The sequence below is a fragment of the Microcaecilia unicolor genome, chromosome 7 (assembly GCF_901765095.1).
Source record: "Microcaecilia unicolor chromosome 7, aMicUni1.1, whole genome shotgun sequence".
NCBI lineage: Eukaryota > Metazoa > Chordata > Amphibia > Gymnophiona > Siphonopidae > Microcaecilia > Microcaecilia unicolor.
Genome location: NC_044037.1, coordinates 99451673 through 99467207, shown reverse-complemented (window position 1 = coordinate 99467207; position 15535 = coordinate 99451673). Strand labels below are relative to the sequence as shown.

The window sequence follows — 15535 nt, the reverse complement described above, 5'->3', positions numbered from 1 at the left end:
GAGCTGTCAAATGCATTTGACAGCTTAGACTCACAAACAGCGACCAATGCACAAAGAGGGATCCATGCATCTCATTTGCATGTGATCTCCTGTGTGTATCACTTGCTGTTTGCGACTTGCTAAATTTTACAGCTACCTGTGTGCATCGAGCCCTCAAAGACAATAAAGGTGAATAATGGAGTGCCTCAGGGATTGGTACTGGGCTGATTCTATTCAATATATTTATGAGCAACATTGCCAGAGGGTTAGAAGGAAAAGTCTGTCTTTTTGCAGATGAGATAAACATTTTCAACAGAGTGGCCAACCCAGAGTATGCAACCCAGAGTATGCAACATGAAAAGTGATGTACAAAAATTAGAAGAATGGTTTAATATTTGGCAGTTAAAATTTATTAACGAAAAAAGTGCAGAGCGATGTAAGTGGGGTATAGAAATTCAAAGGAGCTGTATGTGATAGGGGGCTGAAGTACACGGACCAGGAAAGGGGCCATAGACAGCTTGATTGGGTGTGCTATATATATGCAGATAATGTACAATTGATTATTCCAATGAAGGATAATGATACCTTGGTGAGGCACCAGATTTGCTCGGTGTCAAGAGAGTATATTTCACAGGTTTAAGTTGAATGATCTTGTTGTGAATAAGGATAAAACCCAGAGTTGTTGAACATCAATAAATCAGAAGCCCTTGCATTGAAATTGGATTTGATGCTATGTGGAATAAACATAGAAACCACTGTAGAGAGCGTGAGAGATTTATGTGTTTTGATCTCTCCTGGTTTTGGTTTTGTAACCCATGTTCAGCGATTAAGGCAGTTTATGGAAAGACTGACCTAACTTTATTCAGGCAATTACCCAGACCCTGGTCTGAATATCATCTGGCACCTGGATAAATGCCAACAGCCGATAATGACCCGGATATTCAATGCCAGTGCCCAGATTAAGCCCGGCAATGATTAATAAGATCTAATTCAGCCCACAGCTGTGAAAGGCTTTAAACCTACTGACCACTGTGCTGAATTTTGGCACCTTATGTTATGTTCCATCTATTTCATAAAGGCAACATATGTGTCTTTACAAAATTACCGTGGGGAAAGCAGGTGTAAATATCTGCAAGTATGTGCCAATAAGAATTAGTGCAAATGTGTATTTTATAAAATATGTGCACAAGAGCTAATCTTGTGCCTAATCTGCCCCTGGGAATGGCTACAAGTATATCATTTTAAATTAGTACTCTGTGCCTGCCTGTACACATGTATACAAAGGGGTGGGCTGACAGTGATCTGTGCTCTGGGGCAGAAGGGGTCATTGGGCCCCCCCTGGGATGCTACTGCCCCCACCTTTATTTCCAACACCCCCCCAGCACCCTGCCACCACCCATAACATTATTTCCAGTTCCTTCCCCCCTTGCACACTACAGCCCCAGTGATCTGTGCTCCGGGGCAGAAGGGGTTATTGCCCCCCCCCCCGGCCGCTACTGCTCCCACCTTTATTTCCAGCACCACCCCAGTCCCCTGCCACCACCCCTACCATTATTTCCAGTAACTCCCTCCCTAGGGTTACCATATTTTGTCCCCCAAAAAGGAGGACACATGCCCCGCCCCACCACACACCCCGCCCCACCCCCTGTCACACCCCACCCCTTTCTCGACCTCGTTCCGCCCCCTGTCACATTTTCCCCTCCCCCCTGTCACACACCCCATCACCCCCCTCCCCTTACTACTGCCCTGGTGGTCTAGTGACCTCTTTGGGGCAGGAAAGAGCCCCCTCTTTTCTGCCCAGAGCGCTGCCCTGCATGCATCCTTCCTGTTGCTGATCTTGGCTCCGATTCAAAATGGCCACCGAGAGTTGAAGTCTCGTGAGGTCACTTCAACTCTCAGCGGTCATTTTGAATCGGCGCCTGGTCAGCAACAGGAAGGATGCATGCAGGGCAGCGCTCCGGGCAGGAAAGAGGGGGCTCTTTCCTGCCCCGAAGGCGGAAGAGGTCACTAGACCACCAGGGCAGTAGTAAGGTAAGGGGAGGCTAGCAATCTGCCCATTTGTCCGGAGCAGCAGCAGCAGGCCGGAAAGAGTGGGGTTCTTTTCTGCCCATGAAGAGGCCACTAGATGATCAGGGCCTTTTAAAGTAGGCCAGGGTACAGCCCACTGAGGCACGGGGAGCTGTAGTGTGCAAGGGGGAAGACAGCCTCTGGGCCTCCCAGAGTCTTTGGGCCCTCGGGCACTGCCCCGTAGCCTGTATGGTCAGTCCGCCCCTCTGTATACATCAGGTCATTTTTTAACTGACTAAGAGTGTAAAAATCTGTTCTACATGTTTAAATCCATCCTTCGGCCCGCCCACCAGCCTGCCCGTTTGTCCAGAAATCCGGACAAACAGGCAGATTGGCAAAACCCGCCCGGTTGCCTGGACAAGTCCTCAAAAGAGGGCATGTCCGGGTAAATCCGGACATATGGTAACCCTATCCCTCCCCCCATGCACACTACAGCCCCTGGGCCTAGCTGGTAATCTAGTGGCCTCTTCGGGGGCAGGAAAGAACCCTACTTATTCCTGCCCACTATTACTGCTCCGTCAGGCACCGCCACTTCTTAATGGTTTCCGAGACTTCCTGCGGCAATTTCACAGGTCTTGGCAACCATTCTTTTAAGAAGTGGTGGTGCGGGACAGAGCAGCAGCAGCGGGCAGGAAAGAGTGGGGTTCTTTTCTGCTCATGAAGAGGCCACTAGATGATCAGGGCCTTTCAAAGTAACATAGTAACATAGTAGATGACGGCAGAAAAAGACCTGCACGGTCCATCCAGTCTGCCCAACAAGATAACTCATATTCGCTGCTTTTTGTGTATACCCTACTTTGATTTGTACCTGTGCTCTTCAGGGCACAGACCGTATAAGTCTGCCCAACACTATCCCCGCCTCCCAACCACCAGCCCCTCCTCCCAACCACTGGCTCCGGCACAGACCGTATAAGTCTGCCCAGCACTATCCCCGCCTCCCAACCACCAGCCCCTCCTCCCAACCACCGGCTCTGGCTCAGACCGTATAAGTCTGCCCAGCACTATCCACGGCCCACTGAGGCATGGGGAGCTGTAGTGTGCAAGACAGCCTCTGGGTCTCCCAGAGTCTTTGGGCACTCGGGCACTGCCCTGGTGCCTGTATAGTCAGTCCGCCCCTCTGTATACATTAGGTCATTTTTTAACTGACTATTTAAGAGTATAAAAATCTGTTCTACATGTTTAAATCCTCCCTAAAATCAACCCAAAACTGTTTGGAGAGACTGGAAATAAGGAAACAAGCTGTGTTATTACTGATAAGGCACATAAATAACACTGAACAAATTTTTTAAATTTTTTTTATTTATAACCATTTAAATTTTTACAAGCGATAAAACAACTTGCCAGAAATACAGAGAAGGTAATATATAGGAATTATTTCAATCAGGTAATTCTATTCTCTTCCTTAGACCACTAAATAGGGAGAGTGAAACAAGACAAGGAGATCAATTAAACAGTAAACAGAATAAAAAAACGTGGTATTAACCTGTATTTCCCCAAATATTATTCATCTAATTCATTATTCCACATTGATCATCTGGTTGGCTTCTTCAAGCTCAATACGGTGTAGAGTCAATTCATTTCATTGAAAACATACTTATTATCCAATATTAGTTAGAAATAATACATCTGATTACATTCTTTCTCTTTTAAAAAACTAGACGTTATTTAACAATACATATACTTAAGTCTCTAATTCAGATCCCACTGATTAAAGTAATCCCAGTTTTCACAGGCTTCACTCCTTTTAAAGTAATAATTGAGGAAATATTTCTGAGGAAAACTTTAGGAGTCATACCCACAGTGGTGTGCTGGAGCCGGCTCGCACCGGCTCGCAAGAGCCGCTTGTTAAATTTACTGGCATCTTGCGAGCCGGTTGTTGGGCAGTGCGAGCCGGATCACCTCTGCTCCCCCGTTGCCCCGGTCCATCATCCATCTGCCCTCTGCTCCCACCCCGACAGACCTGGTTTCCTTCCTGCGCCGCTGCTTGCCTTTAAAAAATTTATTTTCCTTCGAGGTGCGCCGGCGTTGAAGCAAAGGCTTAGCTCGGTTTCAGCCTTCCGTTCCCTTCCCTCCCCTCGCATCATGGCTCCGCCCTCGCGCAAACAGGAAATACGTCCGAAGAGGGCGGAGCCATGATGCGAGGGGAGGGAAGGGAACGGAAGGCTGAAACCGAGCTAAGCCTTTGCTTCAACGCCGGCGCGCCTCGAAGGAAAATAATTTTTTTAAAGGCAAGCAGCGGCGCAGGAAGGAAACCAGGTCTGTCGGGGTGGGAGCAGAGGGCAGATGGACGACCGGGGCAGTGGGGGGGGGGGGGCGCTCAAAGAACGCAGATGAAGGGGAGGAGGGCAGGGGGGAGACGAGGGTTGCTGGACATGGGTAGATCATGGAGGGGATGGCAGGGGGAGACAAGGGTTGCTGGACATGGGTGGATGCAGTGCAGGGGGAGAGGAGGGTCGCTGGACATGGGTGGATGGAGCATGGAGGGCAGGGGGGAGAGGAGGGTTGCTGGACATGGGTGGATGGAGGGCAGGGGGGAGAGGAGGGTTGCTGGACATGGTGGATGGAGGGCAAGGGAGAAGAGGGTTGCTGGACATGGGTGGATGGAGGGGAGGGGAGGGTTGCTGGACATGGGTGGATGGAGGGGAGGGGAGGGTTGCTGGACATGGGTGGATGGAGGGGAGAGGAGGGTTGCTGGACATGGGTGGATGCAGTGCAGGGGGGAGAGGAGGGTCGCTGCTGGACATGGGTGGATGGAGCATGGAGGGCAGGGGGGAGAGGAGGGTTGCTGGACATGGGTGGGTGCAGGGCAGGGGGGAGAGGAGGTTTGCTGGACATGGGTGGATGCAGTGCAGGGGGGAGAGGAGGGTCGCTGAACATGGGTGGATGGAGGGCAGGGAGGAGGAGGGTTGCTGCTGGACATGGGTGCATGGAGGGCAGGGCAGGGGGCAGAGGAAGGTTGCTGGACATGGATGGAGGGGAGGGAAGAGTGAGGAATGAGATGAGAAGAGGGAAAAGGAAGAGAGGAGAATAACTGCACATGGATGGAGAAAATAGGCTGAAGCTGGATCCACTGGACAGTCAAGTCTGCGGAGGACCCAGCTTTTACTTACAGATGTAGGGCAAGAAATGAAGAAGAAAGACGGAAAGTAAAGAAATAAATGGAAAGGAAGTCCTGGAAATGGAGTTAAGAGAACAGATAGCAGAATCAGATACTGGGCCGGCATGATCAGAAAAACAAAGTCACCAGACAACAAAGGTAGAAAAAATCATTTTATTTTCATTGTAGTGTTTGGAATATGTCCACTTTGAGAATCAGGTGCTCAACATTAAAAGTTTATTTTTATTTACTTATTTATGGCATTTTATCCCACATTAAACATGAATTAGATTGCCCCCCCCCCCAGGCTCTCTCCCCGGCTGTAACCAGCTCTGCAATTTGGGGGGGGGGGGGGGGGGGGCGCAGATGTGGACCGGGGAGAGAGCCTGTTGTTAAACATTTACCAGCACACCACTGCATACCCAGAACTCTGGGAAAAACAATAATCTCGATATTAATCATCTATAATAATATTCATTTTATTATTCAAAGTTTCTGGTCTATTATCATTTTCAAGATCATAACCACTTCTTGCTGGTGTAGAACTTTTGTTATATCAATTTTTCACTCTCAAAGGGTTCAGTTAAATTGTCCATGTAACTCTCTAATAAGATTTTATCTGAAACAAAATTATTTACTGCCACCATTAGGTCCTGAAGGACCTTCCAGATGATATTCAATGTAACCTCCACGGGAGCCAAAAACTCCAAGCTGATTTCTCTTAGGTGTTTAGGAATGGTTCCGCTGATTCGGGTTCTGCTGTTAACGTCCTCTGTTTCAGCAAATGCCTCTAACTCACTCCTCCACTCCTTTGGACATGGTGGTTGAATAATTCGTGAGCGATGGAGTTGTTTTTTCCAGGTCCAAGAGCGTTGACGCTCCTTCGCCGGCGCTAATCAAAGGACTCACCAACCCTTTCATCTGTGGGCAGTTCGTCACACAGCGGTCCCGCACTCGCTGCTCAGGGGACAAAATGCTGGCCATCGGCGGCTGACCGCCGGTTGTCCCCTTCCTCTCAGTTAAGGTAACTGCAATTACAGAGAGGGAAAGCGCGAAAAAATTTACGTAGAGAAGACAAAACTTCAGAGGGCAGCTAGGCCATTGGGCATACGAACTACAGGTCGCCATCTTAGCACTCTCCCAGTTCGGGACACTCTTTGTCTGGTTTCTCCTCAGAGGCCTGTCTGATATGGGTAACCCTTCAGCATAGCCCTCTGAGTCATTGAAACACAGAAGCCCCTCCACCACTACAAGGTGGTGTCCCTTCGGAGGGGACTGAACAAATTTTATACATTTTAAGCCTAAATAGGTTGTCTAGTTCAGAAAAGAGATATCCAAATCAGGCCATTCACAATTTGCAGGGTATTTTATGACTCACTGAATTTTGTGAAATACCTTTAAGGACACAGGAAAGGCACATGTATTTGACAGCACATGTAGCAGGAACAGCCATTTTACACAAAAAACACATTCAGAAAAAGAGCATCACTCAAGATCTTGTGTATATAAGTAGCAGATTTTGCTATTTAAACCTGTAAGTCCTGGGTTTTGTAAATCTCCATCTCCTGGGGGAGCCAATAAAAGAGCCACGCTCCAAAACTCAATTTTATATTATTTTCAGCCCAACAGATGTTGGAAAAAAAATGATACAAAAGGGGTCGAGCAATGTCTGTCCATCTGTCTGGGGGAAAAGTATCTATCGAAAATTTAATGGAAGTGGATAACATTTGGAATTCCAGAAAAACATTGAAGAGACACAGTTTTCAAAAATGGGCCAAATTAGACCAGGGATTCCAGAGAAATAAGCCATCCCCCCCCCCCCCCCCCAAAAAAAAAAAATCCCAATATATTTGTGTGAGAGAAGCAGTACCAGCTTCTCTAGTACAAAAACTTAGGGCCCCTTTTACAAAGCGTGGGTAAGCCCAACATGGGATTACCACTCACTAAAAAGGAAGTACCGTCGGGCTACCACAGCAGCCCAGCGGTACTTCCCACCACCAGTGTGCTGTCATATCCAGCGCTGCTGGTTACTGTCAGGTTAGCACGGGAGCCCTTAGCACCATCTCAGTGGACAGTGGTAAGGGCTCCCCTCTGACATGCCTGCGCGGCAAGTGCTTCACTTGCCGTACAGCCATTTCTTTCAAAAAAAGAAAGACTACCCTTTTACCCACTGAGCTAAAAGGGGGTCTCGGCGCACATCAAAAACACACGCCAAACACCAGTGCAGGCCCCCTTTTGCCACAACTTGGTAAAAGGGGCCCTTAGATTGTGGAAAACAGCAGTTGGGTAATTGCTCCTTTCAAACAACCTCTCCCTCCTCTCTACTCTCCCAACCCCCAAACTGCCCCACCCCCTAAAAATACCCACAAACATTTACACCAAGCACAGAGACTACCCACCCAGCAACTGCCCAACCATTCCACAAACTGTCCCCAACTTCTACCCACCTCCCCCATCATCAAAAACTCTAACCCTGTAACTTCTTCACCATCTTGCAAACTACCCATACCCAAAAACTACCCCCCTGTAGCTGCTCTGGCTCACTCCAAACTGTACCTGCTTTCCAAAGTTACCACTCTACAACTGCCCCAAGACACGCACCTGTCCCCCTCCACAGACACAACACGTGCACAGCATATACACGAGATACACACATGAATTGTAGATTATTTCCTACCCCTAATTCATATTTCATCATCTTTGTTGTTGATTCAACACAACCAAAAAGATGTTCTACTGCATGTGGAAACTGAAAAGAATAAGATCATTCTTCCCAAGATCCGTTTTTCGCAGCCTAGTGCAATCCCTCGTACTCAGCCATCTGGATTACTGCAACTCACTGTACGCAGGCTGCAAAGAGCAAATCCTGAGGAAACTTCAGACAGCCCAGAATACAGCAGCCAGACTCATCTTCGGAAAACCAAAATATGAAAGTGCAAAACCCTTACGAGAGAAGCTACACTGGCTCCCACTTAAGGAACGCATTACTTTTAAGGTATGCACATTAGTCCACAAAATCATTCATGGCGAAGCCCCAGCTTACATGTCTGAGTTAATCGACTTACCACCCAGAAACGCTAAAAGATCATCCTGAACTTTCCTCAACCTCCACTTCCATAACTGCAAGGACCTGAAATACAAGGCGCTACACGCGTCAACCTTTTCCTACATGAGCACGCAGTTCTGGAACACACTTCCGCGCAACCTAAAATGATTTACGAACAAACCAACTTCCGCAAATTACTGAAAACACATCTTTTTGATAAAATCTACGGAAAGAACCAAAACATATAAAATCCACACTCACTGTTCAGTTATACATCAACACATCCACTTATGAATTCTCAATCGTGAAATCTCACCACACTCATACCTTTAATCACAGAAAATGTATACCATATGTTTTTCGTTATTATATATTATATATTGTCCTCAGACCCTCTAGTTTCCCATTGTTTTCCTTCCAATGTTTCAATGTTCTTTTCCATTGATATATTCCTTAACGATACTTTGATTTTGTCTCGTATAACTCTTCACAATGTAATCCATAACTGAATTGTAACAAACTGTATTTCCATCATTCATAATGTATTGTAAGCCACACTGAGCCCGCAAAAAGGTGGGAAAATGTGGGATACAAATGCAATAAATAAATAAATTCTACTGTGAAAACTACTGACAATCAGACAGTTTTCTTATTGGTTGCTATGTGTATAGCTAAGCAGGGCCGCCGAGAGCCTGAACTGGGGCAGAGCTACCGCCACAGGGCCTGGAGCAGGGCCGCTACCACCCTCTCCCTACAATCGTCATCCGCTGCCACCCCTCCCCAATCGCTGCCGATTGAAATACCTTGGCTGGCGGTGATCCCGAGGCCCCGCCAGCAGAAGATGTCTTTCTCTAGCGTTGACTGCCTGCCCCTGCGGCTGCTTTTCCTCTCAGGGCATGCTCGGGTTCAAAACCGAGCATGCACGCCTGAGAGGAAAAGCAGCCACTCAGCAAGCAATGAGCAGAAGAGCAGCTCTGGAGGAAGCTCCGGGACCTCCTCAGCCTCAAAGGGGGACCCAGAGCCAGAGTTTTCTCTCTCCTATTCCTGTCAGAATGCAATCACTCGGGTCCCGTCAGGAGCAGGAGAGAGAGAGAGAGACCCTGGTGCCGGGCCCCCCATGGAGGCCTGGGCTCGGGGAATTTAACCCCCCCCCCCCTCCTTTTGGTGGCCCTGTAGCCAAATACTGTGTTGCCATAGCAGGGCCAGATTAATAAAGGGCAATTTCTGCTTTTCTCTTCACTCTCATGCACAGTCTCCTTGTTCATTTTGACATTTTTTGACACTTCTCTCTCCATGTCCACCATCCATCCATAAATGCCAATGGATAATTTTTTTTTTTTTTGCTATAGGCATTTTCTCTGAAGAAATAGAAAATTCACACCCCTTCAGATCTGTGTGTTCTGGATGAACACATGTATAAGTAGCACATTTTCTAAAAGTACATTTTTTAAACAAGTAAATCTTCTACAATCTGTGCCCTGAAAAAGACAGGTACAAATCAAGGTAAGGTATACACAAAAAATGACACGTGAGTTTATCTTGTTGGGCAGACTGGGTGGACCGTGCAGGTCTTTTTCTGCCGTCATCTACTATGTATCGTCTCCTTGAGTAACTTTCTGGAGTTAACATTCCTTTTCTCACTGGTGTTCTGCTAATGCTCTAACATTCTCCATGTACCATTCCTGTTTAAAGCAGCTTTGAATTTTAAGCATTCCCTTTCATTTTCTCTTGCTCTTCTCTTTTTCAGAGGAAAATTGCCCACCGGACATGTATTATGACTCGTGTGGCACGACGTGTCCCGAAGCCTGTGACAATATAAATTTAACAATGATATGCACAATGATGTGTGTGCCGGGCTGCTTCTGCCAAGATGGTTATGTGATGATATGTACTGGAAATGACACATGTGTACCTGAGAGCGAGTGTGACATCGAAATGTGTTAAAAAAGAAAAGCCCTTGCAAACCTTGCCCTCCAGGTTCAATGTGTCCAGCAGTGTGTTTGCCTCCGGACTGCTAAATGCTTTTGCTGTTGCTGGCAGTGGATTTCCTGGGCTGTTGTCTGATTTCTTTTGTATTTACCTGATACCTGTCTACCTGGCTCTCATCAGAAAGCCATCATGCATCACATTGTTTTATGTTTCCCATCAGTCTTCCCATACTAGTCTCTTAACCCTTTATCAGTTCTGACTTTCAAAGTAACCTGCTGTATGTTATTCAAGTTAACCTAGTTCTTAGAACCAGTTTAGATATATATTAATAACTGCTATTCAGAAACAGTTTGGAGCCTTGAGGCCTGGAGTGGAGAATCACTATCTTATGATGATAGAATATTTCTCCTATCAAATGGCTTAGTAAATCAGCCTGGTTTGCAGCCCTCAAGGCTAGCCACAATGAATATGCATCAGATATATCTGCATACATGGGATCTAAGCAACAGATTAATGTTCAGTATGACTACCACGAACCCCTTAGCTGGTTTGTTGCCTTCATAGCCTGCAGTTCTGTTTCCAGAATGATTTTAAAATAGGGCTTCATGTGTCTACAGTTTGATGTCTTGAAAGTGCTTTAACAGAAGAAATTCCACAGAAAATACAGGCAAATGAAATCTTGTGTGGAAAGCATTGGGACTTCTCCCAAATGTACTACCAAAATATGCTTCCAGCTCAGCTCCTGAAATGTTTGCAATCTTGTTCAATGTCCTTTTAAATAAATTGCTTCTTGTGTGAAATGTGTTGTGGGAAATATAATTCAGACTGTACTAAGGGAGCAATATAACAAACCAGATTTTATTTCACTTCAACTGAATTTACAAATATTTAGTTCATTCACTGTACAGTACTTTGTTCACTGACAGTTTCATTAAAGTGCCAGCATACACAGAACAATATTATCACATAGCAATAATTATTTCCAATGTACAATCTGGCCACAAAATAAACTGAAGAAAGAGTAGGGGCTCATTTTCAAAACTACAAAAGTCCAAACAATATCATAAGGTGGTAGATGGATTTTTTTTTCTCTCAAAAACATCCAAGTTGCAATTTTCAGTTCAGAATATTTTTATTGAAAAAGTTTTCACCATTAAAAATGAAACATAACATTGAAATACAATATAGGAGCAATATTCATATTCAAGTATCAAAGATAATACCATCAAAATCAATTCTCATTTACCATAATATAGAAGAGGAAAATCCTGTAGATTGGAAAGAAAAGTTGGTTATGCTGAAATTGCTAAAGTACAACCTCAGATGTAAAGTACTAAGAGATTTGGGAAATTATAGACCGGTGAGTCTGAGGTCGGTGCCGGGCAAAATGGTACAGACTATTATTAAGAACAAAATCACAGAGTATATTCAAAAGCATGGATTAATGAGACAAAGTCAATATGGGTTTAGTGAAGGGAAATCTTGCCTCACCAATCTACTACTACTACTTAGCATTTCTATAGCGCTGCCAGGGTTACGCAGCGCTGTACAAGTTTAAACATGGGGAAGGACAGTCCCTGCTCAAGAGGGCTTACAATCTAAAGGTGACAAACTATGTAGTCAGTGTAGGTATCCTGAATGGGGAGGGTGGTTAGGCGCCAAAAGCAAGGGAGAAGAGATGGGCTTTGAGTAAGGACTTGAAAATGGGCAGGGAGGGCGCATGGCGTATGGGCTCGGGAAGTCTGTTCCAGGCATAAGGTGATGCGAGGCAGAAGGGGTGGAGTCTGGAGTTAGCGGTGGTGGAGAAGGGTACAGATAGGAGTGATTTGTTCTGAGAGCGGAGGTTACGGGTGGGAACATATGGGGAGAGGAGGGTAGAGAGGTACTGGGGGGCTGCAGATTGAGTGCACTTGAAAGTCAATAGGAGAAGCTTGAACTGAATATGGTAGCGGATCGGGAGCCAGTGAAGCGACTTGAGGAGAGGGGTGATATGAGAGTATCGGGTCACGCGATAGATAAAACGTGCGGCAGAATTTTGGACAGATTGAAGGGGAGATAGGTGGCTAAGCGGGAGGCCAGCGAGGAGAAGGTTGCAATAGTCAAGACGAGAGGTAACGAGCGAGTGGACAAGGGTTCGGGTGGTCTGTTCAGAGAGGAATGGGCGAATTTTGCTAATATTATAGAGGAAGAAGCAACAGGTCTTAGCTGTCTGCTGGATATGGGCAGAGAAGGAGAGGGAGGAGTCGAAAATGACTCCTAGATTGCGGGCTGAAGAGGCGGGGAGGATGAGGGCGTTGTCAACAAAGACGGAAAGTGAGGGAAGAGGAGAAGCGGGTTTGGGTGGAAAGACAAGGAGCTCAGTCTTTGCCATGATCAGTTTCAGATGCCGGTTGGACATCCAGGCAGCGATGTCTGAGAGGCAGGCCGAAACTTTGGCCTGGGTTTCGACTGTGATGTCGGGAGTGGAGAGGTAAAGCTGGGTGTCATCAGCATAGAGATGGTACTGGAAACCATGTGACGAGATCAGCGAGCCAGGGAAGAAGTGTATATCGAGAAAAGAAGCGGTCCCAGGACAGATCCTTGAGGAACCCCAACAGAGAGCGGGACGGGGGTGGAAGAGGAGCCATTAGAAAATACTCTGAAGGTGCGTTGGGAAAGATACAAAGAGAACCAGGAGAGGATGGAGCCCTGGAACCTGAAAGAGGACAGTGTGTCAAGAAGTAAATTATGATTGACGGTGTCAAAGGCAGCAGATAGGTCGAGGAGGATGAGGATGGAATAGTGACCTTTGGATTTGGCAAGGAACAGGTCATTGCAGACTTTAGACAGTGCTGTTTCTGTCGAGTGTAATGGGCGAAAGCCGGATTGAAGCGGATCGAGGACGGCCTGAGAGGAGAGGAAATCAAGGCAGCGGCTGTGGACAGCACGTTCAAGTAATTTGGAGAGGAAGGGTAGAAGAGAGATGGGGCAGTAGTTGGAGGGATAAGTGGGGTCAAGTGATGGTTTTTTGAGAAGTGGTGTGACTACAGCGTGCTTGAAGGTGTCAGGGACAGTAGCAGTGGAGAGGGAGAGGTTGAGGATGTGACAGATTGAGGGGTTAACTGTAGGAGAGATGTTGGTAAGCAGATTGGTGGGAATGGGATCAGAGGAACAGGTGGTGCACTTAGAGGAAGAAAGAAGGCGAGCAGTTTCCTCTTCGGTGATCTCAGGGAAGGAGGAGAAGGAGGCCAGGTTAGGTTGGTTGAGGGAGTGGGTTGAGAAGTCGCAGGGAGGAGAAGGCTTGGAAGTGAATTCAAGGTTTATCTTCTGCACTTTATCGCGGAAGTAGTCAGCTAGTGTTTGAGGAGAGAGTGAGGGGGGATGGGAGCGGAGGGCACTTTAAGTAGGGAGTTGAGGTTGGCAAAGAGGCGACGAGGGTTGGAGCCAAGAGAATTGGTTAATTGAGAATAGTATTCCTGTTTGGCAAGGAATAGGGAGGACTGGAAGGAGGATAGCATGAATTTGTAATGGGTGAAGTCTGACAGAGTGCGAGATTTCCTCCAGAGTCGTTCAGCAGATCGGGTGCAGGAGCGAAGGTAACGGATGCAAGGGGTTAGTGGGGCGATGCAAGATGCTTAGTGGGGCGAGAGACAGATGGTGCTAGGGTATCCAGAGCACTGGAGAGAATTTCATTGTAGGTAGAGACAGCCGTGTCGACAGATTCAGAAGACGAGATGGAAGGGAAGAGATTGGAGATGTGAGAGGATAGGGTAGGGGGGTCGACAGCTTGGAGATTCCTGAAGGCAGTGGTTATAGTTGGGCGAGGTGAGGGGGAGGGTGATGAAGTGTGAGGGTGATTAGGTGATGATCTGAGATAGGAAGGACTGAGGTGCAGAAATTGGAAGGTGAGCAGGAAGAGAAGAGAACGAGGTCGAGACAATGGCCATTACGGTGAGTAGGGGTGGTAGAGCATAGTCGGAGATTAAAGGAGGATGTCAGAGTGAGGAATTTAGAAGCGTAGGAGTTGGATGGGTTGTCAACGTGAATGTTGAAGTCACCAAGAATGAGGGATGGAGATGAGGGATCAAGAAAGACGGTGAGCCAAGCGTCGAAGTCAGTAAGGAATGAAGAGAGGGGCTTATCAGGGGGGCGGTGGATGACTGCCACTCTGAGTGGTAATGGGTAGAATAGCCGGATGGAGTGAGCTTCAAAGGACGAGAAGCAGTGAGACTGCGGTAGGGGGAGGGGTTGGAAACTACAGAAGGGCGAGAGAAGTAGCCCGACGCCTCCACCGCGGCCATCTGGGCGGGGAGTGTGGGAGAAGAGATAACCTCCATGACAAAGGGCCGCGACTGAGGCAGAGTCGTCAGGGGAGAGCCAGGTTTCAGTTAGGGCGAGCAGTTGAAGGGAACGAGAGATGAAGAGATCGTGGGTGAAGGGCAGTTTGTTGCAGACCGAGTGGGCATCCACAAGGCACATGAGAAGGGGAGGGAAGAGGGGGGAGGAGGGGAATAGAGACGAGATTGGAAACATCACGGAATCATTTGCATGGATAGGAGGACGACAGGTGAGTGGGGCCTGGATTAGGATTAATGTCTCCCGCGGATAGCAGGAGGAGGAGCAAGAGAGTGCTGAGGAGGGTGGGGGAGGTCGGGCAACGAAGGCGACGAAGACGGGGTGCACTTAGGAGGAATGGTGAAGGGTTAATGGCAGGAAGGAGGTGTTGAAGATTAAGGGCTAGGAAGGAGGAGGGGGACAAGAGAGATGGTGAGGTGGTGAGGGATGGGAGTGAATATGGTATTTCCGTAGCGGGCAGGACGGGAGGGAACACAGGTGGGCAATGAGTTCTGGCGGTAGACAGCGGTAAGGGGAGGGGGAAAAGATTAGGAAGGGACAGGGCAAGGAAGAGGATGTGGACAGGGGCCATAAGTAGTGAATGCGGTGTAACAGGTGTAAATGTAGTGACTGAGGTGAGAAGCAGATAGATAGAGCGGAGAGCCGGAGGCTTGGAATGGAAGGATTGACAGACTGGAGAGCAGGTAAGTCAGTGGCTGACAAGTTAGCAGGCAGGCAAGTGAGGCAGTGGCTGCCAAGCTTGCAGGCGGGCTGGGGCAAGCTGGTGCGGATGGACAGGAACGAGCAGGGAGAGGCTGGGGGCAGGTAAGTCAATGGCTGACTATTTAGCAGGTAGGCAAGTAAATCAATGGGTGATAAGCTAGCAGGTGGGTTGGGGCATGCTGGTGCCGATGGACAGGAACGAGCAGGGAGAAGCTGGAGAGCAGGTAAGTCAAGGGCTGACAAATTAGCAGGCAGGCAAGTAAGACAATGGCTGACAAGCTAGCAGGCGGGCTGGAGCATACTGGTGCAGATGGACAGGAACGAGCAGGGAGAAACTGGAGAGCAGGTAAGTCAATGGCTGACAAGCTAGCAGGTGGGCT

At 47.6% G+C, this 15535-nt stretch overlaps 1 protein-coding gene across 4 annotated transcripts in view; it reads left to right on the top strand.

The window, feature by feature from the left end:
* LOC115474306 (venom serine protease inhibitor-like) overlaps nucleotides 1-15535 on the top strand; it is a 187787-nt gene that overhangs the window by 98514 nt on the left and 73738 nt on the right. For 3 of the 4 annotated variants that reach the window (XM_030209731.1, XM_030209729.1, XM_030209732.1), the window contains exon 5: nucleotides 9937-10918. The exons of the other annotated variant lie outside the window; for it this stretch is intronic. In XM_030209731.1, coding sequence (XP_030065591.1) covers nucleotides 9937-10133 — 197 coding nt within the window. In that variant the 3' untranslated portion in view covers nucleotides 10134-10918. Of the gene's footprint in view, nucleotides 1-9936; nucleotides 10919-15535 lie in introns of those variants that run through there. 4 annotated transcript variants of the gene reach the window in all.